Source organism: Cyprinodon variegatus, unplaced genomic scaffold (genome assembly GCF_000732505.1).
Source record: "Cyprinodon variegatus isolate N-32 unplaced genomic scaffold, C_variegatus-1.0 Scaffold757, whole genome shotgun sequence".
Classification (NCBI taxonomy): Eukaryota; Metazoa; Chordata; class Actinopteri; order Cyprinodontiformes; family Cyprinodontidae; genus Cyprinodon; species Cyprinodon variegatus.
In genome coordinates, this window is record NW_015151210.1 from 159,667 (window position 1) to 171,765 (window position 12,099).

The following is a 12,099-nucleotide window of genomic DNA, read 5'->3' on the forward strand; positions in this document are numbered from 1 at the left end:
TATACCTCTGCATGAGAGCATGTTCCTCGTACCTCCATCTGCTTGTTATTTTTAGTTAGAAAAAGTGCATCACTATGTGTTGTTCTGGTTTTGAGGTTTTTTAGATTTGGATCAAAACATCTAAGATCTAAATCTGCGTGCATCTTTTGATTTAAAGGGAGAGCAGAAGATGGTTTGTAAGTTTCAGAAAGGAAATAATGAGTCATGCTCTGATTGAAATGTAGTTTTCTTCCATTTTTAAGGAGATTAAATCCAATTAATGGGTGAAAAGAGAGAATACAGATGTTTTTTTCCTTTTCCTCTGGAGCTAACGAAGCCTCTGGCTGCTCTCTGAACGTTAAGGTTTCTGAGAGCTGGACGGTGAAAGCCAGAGCCATTGTTTTTGTGGACGAGAGCGTTTTCCGTGTTGATCCTATAGCCTCGATCGACCTCAGCGATGATGTCTGCTGGCATGGAGCTTCAGAACATGGAGCTGTGGCTTTAGAGCGTGGATCCAAAGTAAGCCCTGCTGATTGCAAGGAAGCCCAGTTGCTGTGGTAACGCAGGCCTAGTGAGTCACCGCATGGCTCTGTCAGTGTTGATCAAATTCAGGCCATAAGTGTGGTTGTTTGGAGAAGCAGCAGAGCTGTGGCTGGATGCAGTCAGCTGAAGTTCAGCTGGATCGTCTCCCCCAAACACACACAATACGCCATCCGTGGATTATAACCAACAAGGACAGGCAGATATGTTGACATGAACATGGAAGTCAGCTTTGGTTTGAAAACAGGAAACTGATACAAACTGGAATCTTTTTTTCTGTTTTGCGTGTTTCTTTGTTCCATAGGACATCTCAGTGTTTCGCCGCAGGTCTGATAAAGAAAGTATCTCTTTGTTTCTGTGCAGACGACTGTGCAGAGGAGAGCCTGGAGCTGGATTTGGGTCAGGTGGGGAACCACGCCTTCGCCCGGATGGAGGCCGACGTGGACAAGCAGAGAAAGCTGATCTTACAGGGCCAGATGTCAGAGGTGGCCATGCAGAAACAGCACCAGAGGAAGTAAGAGTCCAAACCACCGAAAGCTTTCTGAAAGTTTGCTTTTGTGTCATTCCTCCAACCGATACCGGCTCTGTGGCATCAGCAGCCATGGTCAGGTGTTACGTATCCGAAAATTACTTCCTTATACTTTCTGTTCATTAACAGGCAGAGATCAGAGACCTGCAGTCGATTTCCAAGCTTCAGGGTTTATTCAGATTTCTCTTCAGAGCTTTCAATACCAAGCTTTTATAATAATCAATCCTGCCTTCTTTCCAGGATCGGCCATTAATCATTTCTATCATGAGACGCGACGTCACACTGTGCGTGAGAGAAAGCATTTAATCTGAAACAGAGTTATTTATCTAAGACAGATATTTTAAGCTGATAACATTAGCATGGTTAGCATTATGGATGGTGAAAATCAGTTCACTCTCATCTGAACGGTGAGATTTCCCAGGAGGCTTTGAACTTGCCCAAATTCAGGAGCTTCTCTGGAAGAAGGAGTCCGGAAACTCAGAAGAAGATAAAAAGAATGAAACTGAATCAAATTCAGAATTAAATGAGAACTTAGGTCAGCAAAGAATAATCAGTGGATCATTATTTATACTTAAAACTAATACGTTTGCAGTGATTTAATTAATTTATTATTTAATCATGTTGCGATCACTGAGTCAGGGAGCGGCCATTTTTACCCAAATATAATAACACCTCACGCCTTACATCTTCTGGCAGTGACCTCACGGTGCGGTAAGCTGAGCGCCATTCTCCCCGTTTTACAAGCAAAATCAATGGAAACTACTAGACACATCTGCAATCAACAAAAAAGATTTCACCATTGAAATTCACCAGAGCTGTAGTTAAACTGGCAATGCCCACGTGCATGGCAGTTGGATTTTGGGACACATCGGGTAAGAGTGAAAAAAATTAAGTTATTTCACCTCTCCGATTAATGATCCTCCACGGACGGGTTCGTCGTTGGATTGACAGCTTGAAGAGGGAGGATTTGCCATCGAACATCTGGCCAACATTTCAAAGAACAATGTTTTCAAGATGACCTGGGTAATAGTGCGTTGTGACAAACACCACAGAAGAACATGTGTTCTTTTGCATTTGGCATCAAATGGCATTAAAAACGAAGAAGAAAATAATTTAAAGTTTTGCCGTATTATCTGTGTTTATTTCACTGAGGGAAAAATCAGGTTTGTGAAGATGAAAGGCCTGTAAAGGAACCGATGGACTTCCAGATTTTGCAGTGTAATTTATAACCACCAAATTAAATGATCTTCTGCACTAAGATCTCTGATTCCCTCCTAACCCGTCGACACTTCCTAAGAAACCTCCATGCTTCAGTTTGACCAGATGTTGCTTAATGATGGTTACTTAGTCACTGAACGTAACGAATTACAATTTTTCTTTGTGTGTTTTGATTTGTGCAGCTACAGCCGCTGGCTGTGTCGAGCCAGAGCCGAGGATCTGTCAGACATTGCTGCACTGAAAGCCTTATATCAGACGGGTAGGTCTCACTGGAGCTCACTGTTGGTAATATTCCTAACTGAAATATTCATTGATCTACATGTTGTTTTCTGGGGTTAAGTATTAAAATTTTAAGCAATAGAGGCTCTACTGGTAGGTGATATGGCTTAAAAATCAAATTTATGTTTTTCTTTCTACCAAATACAATAATAAAAAGTGACAAATGAGATAAATGACTTTCAAAAGTAGCTTTTATTTCCCTCTGGAAGGTGGATGGGTTAATCAATTTAAGCTATGAAAGATGCTTTTAAAACAATAAAAAACAATAAAACAGTTAGAACTAAATGCAGTTTGTGCAAAAACAATCTAAAAAAAAAAAGAGTATTTACCCATAATTTGAGAAGGTAAATAAAATGATTTCCCAATGAAATGAGTGTTTTTACCAGTAAAATAAGATATTTAGATAATATGCTCTTAAAATAAGACAAATTTTTTTTTCTTATTTTAAATGTATATTGTCTTGTTCCATTAGCAAAGTCTCACTCACCTCCTCAATTCAAGACAAAATGCACTTCATTTAAAGCTACAGTGTGTAATAATTACAGGGATATACAGTCAGAAATGTAATATATTCTACATAACTATGTTATTTATCATCATCTACGAGCTCAGCCTCTTAACCTTAATATTTGCGTTGCCTTAGAATTCGTTATTTATAATTACATAGGAGCGGGTCTCGCAGCCATGGAGGCAGACATCTTTGCGCTACGGCAGCGCAGAGCCAACAAGCTAGCGATTGCGAGATCGCCCATTACGCTCGAAAGTAACTACGGCAAGTTGTTTAAGTCTACATGAAATCTATACCCTACACAGACTAATGAAATACTATCTGTAGAATTATCTATGTAAACAAACCTCATCACTTGAGAAGGTAGGTGATGCGGACGTCGTGGAAGACATTTTGTCCTGTAACGCTCGCTGTACTGTTGGGGGGGAGAAGCGGTGGGGGGGAGATGTTCATGTTGCTACGGTCTGCAGTCTGGACGTTAGATGTCGCTGAAAATTACACACTGTAGCTTTAAGTAAAAATACTTAGATTTTCATTTTTGCAGTGCACACAAACTCAAACTCATCCAACATCGACAAACCTCAATTTTTATTTTATTTGAATTCCATGTAAGAGACGATCACAGAATCTTGGAATTGAGGAGGAAGGAAAATAATTTTTCTTTACATATTTTCAAAGGAAAAGCTGGAGTCTCACTGCGGATTTTTGGCACATACGAAGACCAGTATTTTTTTTCCTTCTCTGTTCCAGGATAGTTCAGTCTGATCCTCCATATCTGGAATTTGGAATTGGTTATTTTGAAAAACGGCAGCTTTGATCCAAACCATATGTTTGCACCTCGGGCTGGATGTTTAGTGGTTTTCCTTGGAACATCAACCTCAGTCACATTTTCAAATTTTTTTGCCGCTTCCAACACATTTCCCTCCAGGATTGCTCTTTATTTAGATCAGTCTACCCTCCATTAGTTCTGATCCCCGCTGAGAAACGCATACGCACAGACTGATGCTGCCAGCGGCATGTTGGGATGCTGTGTTCAGGCTAGAGACTTCGATCCACACAAACAGGCTAGGATGTAGACAAAAAAAGGTTATTTATTAAAAAAAAACAAAAACAACAAAAAGAAAATAAGGTGTTATTTTTCTTACTTTATCGTTACGCAAAACTTTATCACTCCATCATTAAAGATATCAGTGTAAAATGTTAAGGTTTGATGTTTTAACAGCAAAAGCTCAGCAGATAAAATGGCAGCCATGTCCTTAAAAATAAAATCTAAAAACCAGATTCTTATGCAGCCTGAAAAACAGAATTCGCTTCTATCATTTCTTGGGTCTTAAAAAAGTAGTAGAAAAAGTGAAATCATTATAATAAAATTAATATATTTCCTCATGTGAATGACAAAAATCTGGATTAAAGGTTAATAATCGATCACTGTAGGAAGATTAAGTTTAACACACGAACATAACCAGAACCATTCAGCTTGTTGTGCGTTACTCTCCACTTTGATTTTATTACCTTCCACATTAGTTTTTCTGACCTGTTTTAGTTTTTGTTTTTTTGTTTTTTTTTACATTGTTTTACATTAAATAGTTTCAAATTTAGAATTGTTTCCTGGGCTCTTAAGTGGGTCTAAAATCCTAAACATCTCCCCAAATAAACAATTGAACAAGTCCAGGTCCTAGATTTTAAAATAAAGAAGAACTAAGTTAGTGTGGGTTCTACAAAAGCTTTGCATTGTTTAATCATTATGGGACGTGTATATAATAAGACCTAAGTTGCCACGGAAATATTTACTGAATTACCTCTAATATCTTACCAAAAATACTGAACATAAATGTATATATATATTGATTGATTGTCTATATTGATCTCACAGTGGAGAATTTTACTCGTTACATCAGCTCAAATTGTCAAAGGAGAAAAATGTGCCAAAGGGAGAAAAAGGTGCATGGGATATACACAGTATAAACAGTATATTATACAGGGTTATTGCACAGGGTGTTTACATGGGTATTTATCCATCCATCCATTTTCTGTCACGCTTATCCCAAGTGGGGTTGCTAGGGGTGCTGGTGCCTATCTCCACCTGTACGAGCGAAAGGCGGGGTCCACCCTGGACAGGTCGCCAGTCCATCGCAGGGCAACACAGAGACACAGAGGACAAACAACCATTCCCGCAAACATTCACACCTAAGGAGAATTTAGAGAAGACAGTTAACCTAACAGTCATGTTTTTTGACTGTGGGAGGAAGCCGGAGTACCCGGAGAAAACTCACACAGCTCATGGAGAACATGCAAACTCCATGCAGATAGACCCAGGGCCGGGAATCGAGCTCTGAAACTTCTTGCTGCAAGAAAGCAGTGCTACCCACTGCTCCACTGAGCAGCCCATGGGTATTTATATATGGATATTTATATTAATAGTTATTGCACTGGGTGTCAAATATAGACAAACAGGTTATTGCACAGGGTATCAAATAGTAATTGCACATTATATGTGCAATTACTTTTGTAACCCCAAAATATTAAACAGAAGAACTCTTTGTATACTTAGATCCTATCTTACATCAGGTGCAGATGTTGTTTCCCCCAGCAGGAGGCAGTGTTGTATAGTCTGGCATCATGTTTTGGCTTTGATTAGAGGATTTTCTTATATCATGCTTTTGACATTTAGTTTTTTCTTTCTGAATAAAAGTGTAAAAGTTAGTTCAGTTCTTACTGTAACAGAAGAAAGTCCCCATTTCCATGTTGGCAAACCATTTTACCAAAAAGTTGATTTATAGTATTAATTGAGATTAACCGTTTACTGAAATAAACGTCAACTAATTTAGTAATCGATTGTCAACTGGAGTAAAAAGATATAAATATTTAAGATTAAAAAAAAAATGTCTGTCAATATGCTCTATCCAGAACTCCTCCACCTTTGGCTATCCCATTATTAAAACGATTAATCGAAAAAAACTCTAGACAGCTTAATCTCTTCGCAAAATCATCATTATTTGCTGCCCTAATTCATTGTAAACTTCTAAAGACAGATTGGAAAGCTAAGTTTAGGTAAATGTGATTTAGATCCTGGTGCTTAGTCATTCTGTTTTGTTGTTGTTTTTATGCAATTTGTTTCGTTTCCTTGTCATTAAAACCTGACAGACAGGCTTATGTTGAGTTCGGTCAGAATAGAAACCGTGTCACTCAGTAACCTGAGAACAGAAAGCAAGCATTCAAATTGGTTTTAAACAAACTTTGTTCAGAATAGTTTCAGGTGTGTCATAAAGTTAAAAAAAAAAGCTGTCATATGTGGACGCACTGTTTATACTGTATATACCCCATGCACCGTCTTCTCCCTTTGGCACATTCTTCTTCTCTTTTTGACTATTTGAGCTGATTGAACGAGTACATTCCTCCACTGTTGGATCATTAAAGTCAATCAATCAATCAAAAAACAAAAACCCAAACCAGGTTTAAGGTGTGATGGTGAACCTGCCTGATTCTCCACGATTTAGAGGCTACTGTTGTTTAATGCAGAGGATTCCTGACTGAATAGTTTCTCTGCTCTTTACATTATATTTCCTTTTATGGCCTTGAGGATTTTCTCTGCTGAAAACTACCATAGGTAATAAGTAGAAGCAGGGAAATGTCCTATTTCCATGTATTTGTAACCATCTGAGCCACTCAGTTTTACTCTATTATAAATCTTATGATAAAGAAACTCATAACTAGACTTTTTATTTTATCCAAGGACAGATATCAGTGCTAAATATAATAAGGAAATTATTTTAAAAAACTCACTACCTGCTTTTGTATCACCAAAAATTACAAATATTATGAAATGACACAAATAAAACTGTTTAGAAGACACTTTGCAACACATGAATAACTATTTGTTCCTCCCTTAAGTAGTTAAAACATGTCTTCTACATTTAAAATATATAACACCAGCCTGCTGTTTTTAAAAAGGAAAGAGGGTCTTTTATTCTGCTACAGTCGATATTGTTAAATGTTAGAGAATCCATCAATTTACCGATTTTATGTTGTCCTTTCTGTCAGGAATAATCAGACATTTTTTTAATTAGCAGTCAGTCAGGGTGCGAGAAGAAGTAATCTTTGTTAAACACCTCAGCTGATAAACAGGTTCCATTCTTTTAAAACCAGGTGATGACAGATTTTATTTCATGCTATTTCAGCTTCTAAAATTAGCAGCTAGTGCAGTAAGTTCATGCAGCATTATTAACAGCAGTCCCTGCGTGTATTTCCTGGAGAGATAGGGAACTTCAAGTGTGAGAATTCAGGAGGTACTCTTTAAACAGGTAAACCAGAGTCAACATTTGTTTATGTCCCCGGTGCAGCACGCTCACATGCCTCTATAGGAGAATATATATGGGACTGTAAATATTCTGACAGAGACAGCTGTGTTTCTAATTATGGATCCAAAGATTACCTCAACTAATAAAAGAGAAAAAAAAATGACTCATGCAGGTGAAGTTCTGCCTTTCGGCTTTAATTTTGTGGGTTGAACAAAGATCAACCATAAACATGCGAAAGAACCACAAATCTATGAAACCACTTCCTTTGTTTTACAGTGTAAACGTAATGTGTGAAATTATATAGCTGTAGATAGAACTTTTATTACTATTGATACTGTCCACAGTGTTTTACAGGAGATATTACATGCTTTGGATCATGAACTCTTCCAGGTCGTTCTGATGGAGGAGATCTTGATTTTAACTGTCAGAATTTTCTATCCTTGAAGTGTGCAATGAGCCCTCCGTATTAACTTCAAGCAGTCTTCTCTTTATGGTAGCCTGGATATTTATACACCCTCACCCTAAACAGTCATCTGCAGTGGACAGCAAGGTTTTTATGACCAAGTTCTCCAGGGTTTCCTTTCTCAAAATGTACCAAACTACAAATTTTGCAACTACTGATACATTTTTTCTACCTGAATTTAGAGTTTTATTGGAGCCCCGGAAAAACTGGGCTGCTGTTTCTGGTCCAGCACTGGACTGGTTTAAATCCTACTTGTAGAACAGGAACTTTTTGTGTCTGTAGGGAACTTTATATCAGAGACCACATGTGGCGTTTCACAAGGTTCCATCTCAGGGACCCTCAACTCAATTCAGTTTATTTCTATAGCACCAATTTACAACACATGTCATCTTAAGGCACTTTACAGTTCACCAGATCATACATCCAAACTGATTCAAAGTTTTCTATCTAAAGAAAACAAGTTGATTCTAAGGCCCAGTTTGGTTTGATTCACTTCTAGAATACAAGAGTTCTAGAGTGTGCAACCATTACAATCCAAAAGGCCATTTTTTGCTTTCAGTCCAGCTAAATAATACCTTTTTTGATTGATTTCAGTTACTTTCTATAGCGCCAAATCACAAAACATGTCATATCAAGGCACTTTACAGTTCACCAGATCATGCATCCAGACTGATTCCAAGTTTTCTATCTAAAGAAAACCAGTTGATTGCATCGACTCATTGACTCGAATGCAATCCCTCACACTAAGCATGCTTGTAGCGACAGTGGAGAGGAAAAACTCCCTTTAAACAGGAAGAAACCTCCAGCAGAACCAGGCTCAGTGTGAACCTCCATCTGCTGAGGCCAACTGGGGTTCAAGGAGACAGAAGCAGAGATACAAAAAGCAACTGTTAAAGGCAGATCTCCAACATCTATAAACAAAGGTGTTGATGGCAGCAGGACAGCTGATATTTCTCTCCAGGATGGAGTCACAGCCAAACAGGAACAGAAGAGGTGAAACTGCTATGAGAAAAAGCTGAGAGAGCAGAACGTTAGAGATTGAGCTAACAGAATCTGCAGAGTGGGAGAATAGAGATAGAATGAAGCAGAATGATGAAAAAGAGGTCCCTATGTCCTCCTATTCTATATTACTTTAAGACCAATTTATGCTCCTGAAGCATAGCCTCTGCCACCGTCAAATCTGTCTCTCAAAGAAATTCCTGACTAGCGTCAGACGGTCGCAAACCCGCGCAGACCTCAAACGGAAGTGCGCAGACGAAAAGCAGCTATGATTGGCTCTTTGCATACATTTTCGGCTGTCAGTGTGGTCGTTGTTGATTCGGTGCCTGGGGCGCACCATTTTTAGAAACCGAGGAACAACTACAATGGACAACTAGGACAAAAGGTTAATGGAGGAGGTTAGCTCCATTAACAGAACATGTTCCTCTTCGATGTCTATCAACTCTAGATCTATCTCCGTGAGAGTGATATCTTGCAGACACGCTATTGTTGTTTTGGAATATAAACACTCCCGCTAGCGCCGCCGAAGTTCTCAAAGTTCTCGAATAGGCTCTCCTTTGCGCTTTCGCGGGAAACTGCTGTGCGTCCCTAGAACTTCCAGACCAATGGTGCAGAAGCATACCAGCATAACTGGTTCGCAGCCAGACCCAAGCGACATTTGATGTGTGCGGCTGCAGAAGTATATTCTGCCCTTTACTTTAAAGATGTATGAGTCCTTGAGATTTACATAAGACAAGTCCAAAGTATCTGCAGCTGTACAAATAAATAATTAAAAAAGTCATACATTCTGATTTCTTGATTTTTTTTTTTTTTTTTAAGATTATGTCTCTCACAGTGGACAGGCACCTAAGATGACAATTTCATACTCCCCCATGATTTCTAAGGGGGAGAACCTGCAAAATAGCAGGTTTTCAGATACTTATTTTCCTCACTGTAACACTTTTTTTCTTTAAAAGCCTCGCAAACTGACAGAGGTCCAATTCTCCCCTCAATAGCCTGCAATGTGTTCCTGTGTTGATCTGCTGTCTTTCATCTGTTGAATGAATGAATCAGAACTCTGATTGAGCTGTCTTATCATTCCTAGGTGTGGATATGTGCGGCAGGACAGTAATGGTTGTGGTTGGGCGAAACATCCCAGTCACCCTTATTGACCTTGAAAAGGTAACTTAAACATTTAGCATCTCTGTGTGTCCTTATCTTTTATTGTTTCTGATTGTGTTTGACATTGAACAATAAATGCAGAGCTATAACTTAGTTATGATTTGTTTATGCTGACTGTTTAACTCTGAATGTAAATTCATAAAAGAAAATTAAATTGATTGATTCCCAAGAAGAATAAAAAAAGCAACATTATGAAAAAAAGGGGGGAAAAAAAGTGTTTGCATTTTCTCTGCAGGCTTTGTTGTACTTCATCCATGTGATGGATCACATCACAGTGAAGGATTATGTGATTGTTTACTTCCACACACTGACTGGGGAGCACAACCATCTGGACTCAGACTTCCTCAGAAACCTCTACGACGTCGTCGACATCAAGTCAGTTTGATCTTCTTCACTCCTCGTTTATCTCAATGTCTCAATCCTTTATTATCTTAAATCAGTGCTGGAAATTAATCAGCCAGTAACTAGTGAATTTTCAAGCCAAACCAAGACTTTACTGCTTGGATTTGATTTGTGTCATGATGAACTAACAGGGTTCAGTTCTCCTTCTGCAGTGGAATCGAGCTTCCACTGGAACAGGTAGTAATTAAAACTGATCAATGAGTTTCTAGAGGTTTGTTTTTAACTCGCGTGCTTCACGGTCGTGCATCAGGGGATGGATAGATTAAGATCTATGCTACATTTTAAAGCACACCAGCCTCATTTACTCTAAAATAGATAATAATTAGAACCACCATCAGCCTTCAGAGATCTGGTAGCTCAGCCAGAGCAATGATTAAAGAGGAATCTTTTTGAACATGTAGCCAACTATTTGATATCCTTAATAAATGAGATCCAGAGTTCTTTTAAGTCGCATAGAGGAAACGAACAGAACATCTGACAAGCTGAGCATTCCACCACAGGTCATGTTGAACTTCTGCATCCATTTCTGTTAAATGTTTCTTTAAGAATCTAAATATAGCAAATATTTTACTGATTTCTGTGTTTGTATTGATGCAACAGAGTATTAGGGCCAGGCTAGTGATTTGTTTTCTTCTATTTTGAGAATAAAGTCATAATATTACGAGAATAAAGTAATAATATTATGAGAATGAAGTCATCAAACGCCAACCCGTTTCAGAAAGAAAGCTTCGAGGTCTGACCAGCAGATGACGGCACCACCAAACAGCAACTGAAGCCAACTATGACATTCTGCCCAATTTGGTGCTAAAAGATTTCCTTATTTTTCAAACCAGAGCCAAAGTATAACTTCAGATGATGATCATCATTCCTCATTTTAGGGGAGAAAGTGCTTCTTGTGGGAGTTGTCATAAAATATAACTTGTTTCTCATTATTTTTTGGACTTTATTCGCTTAATATTTCGACTTTATTTTCGTAATTTTATGAGTATTCTTCTTGCGACTTTAGTTTCTTAAATTTAAGACTTTGTTCTCGTAATGTTACGCCTTTATTCTTGAAGTAGAAGAAAAAAATCTCTAGCCTGGCCCTAATACTCCTTTGTAGTATTGAAGAACAGTTAAAAGAGCTTATAGTCTTTAATATATGAAGCTCTGACCTGCCTATAGCACTCATCCTATTTTAATCTCTTTTGAATGAAAATTGCTCCAATCAAAATCCTTATCAAGACTTTCTTTCTGAGTAAATGTTATCTTTATCAGGAGGAGAGAGCAGCAAAAACAACGTTTTTTTATTTTAATTCTATACATAATAAGGTGTATATTTGTTGGGGATCGGCCTGTTTTTCAGTGTAGTCCTGTTTCTCTGACTGTGACTCTCTGCATGCTCTGACATGGGAGCTGGCTCGGAGCTCGTCTGCCTGGCTGTGTGTTTCCTGGACGCCTTTAACAGTTGCCTTCTGTATCTCTGCTTCTGTCTCCTTGAACCCCAGTCAGCCTCAGCAGATGGCGGCTCACACTGAGCCTGGTTCTGCTGGAGGTTTCTTCCTGTTAAAAGGGAGTTTATCCTCTCCACTGTCGCCAAAAGCTAGGGGTGGGTATTGGCAAAGAAGTCACGATTCGATTCGAATCACAATTCACATGCCACGATGCGATTCTATCCCGATGCATCATGATACTTGAAATATCGCGATGCATCGCGATGCATTGCGATATTTTCACTGAATAC

The 12,099-nt window shown here is 38.6% G+C and overlaps 1 protein-coding gene across 1 annotated transcript in view; it reads left to right on the forward strand.

The window, feature by feature from the left end:
* The window catches only part of gdap2 (ganglioside induced differentiation associated protein 2), a 61,035-nt gene that overhangs the window by 29,551 nt on the left and 19,385 nt on the right, over window positions 1-12,099 (forward strand). Inside the window, exons 8-11 of the mRNA XM_015395737.1 lie at window positions 883-1,033; window positions 2,449-2,525; window positions 9,898-9,974; window positions 10,210-10,349. Of these exons, the coding sequence (XP_015251223.1) occupies window positions 883-1,033; window positions 2,449-2,525; window positions 9,898-9,974; window positions 10,210-10,349 (445 nt within the window). The remainder of the gene's footprint in view (window positions 1-882; window positions 1,034-2,448; window positions 2,526-9,897; window positions 9,975-10,209; window positions 10,350-12,099) is intronic.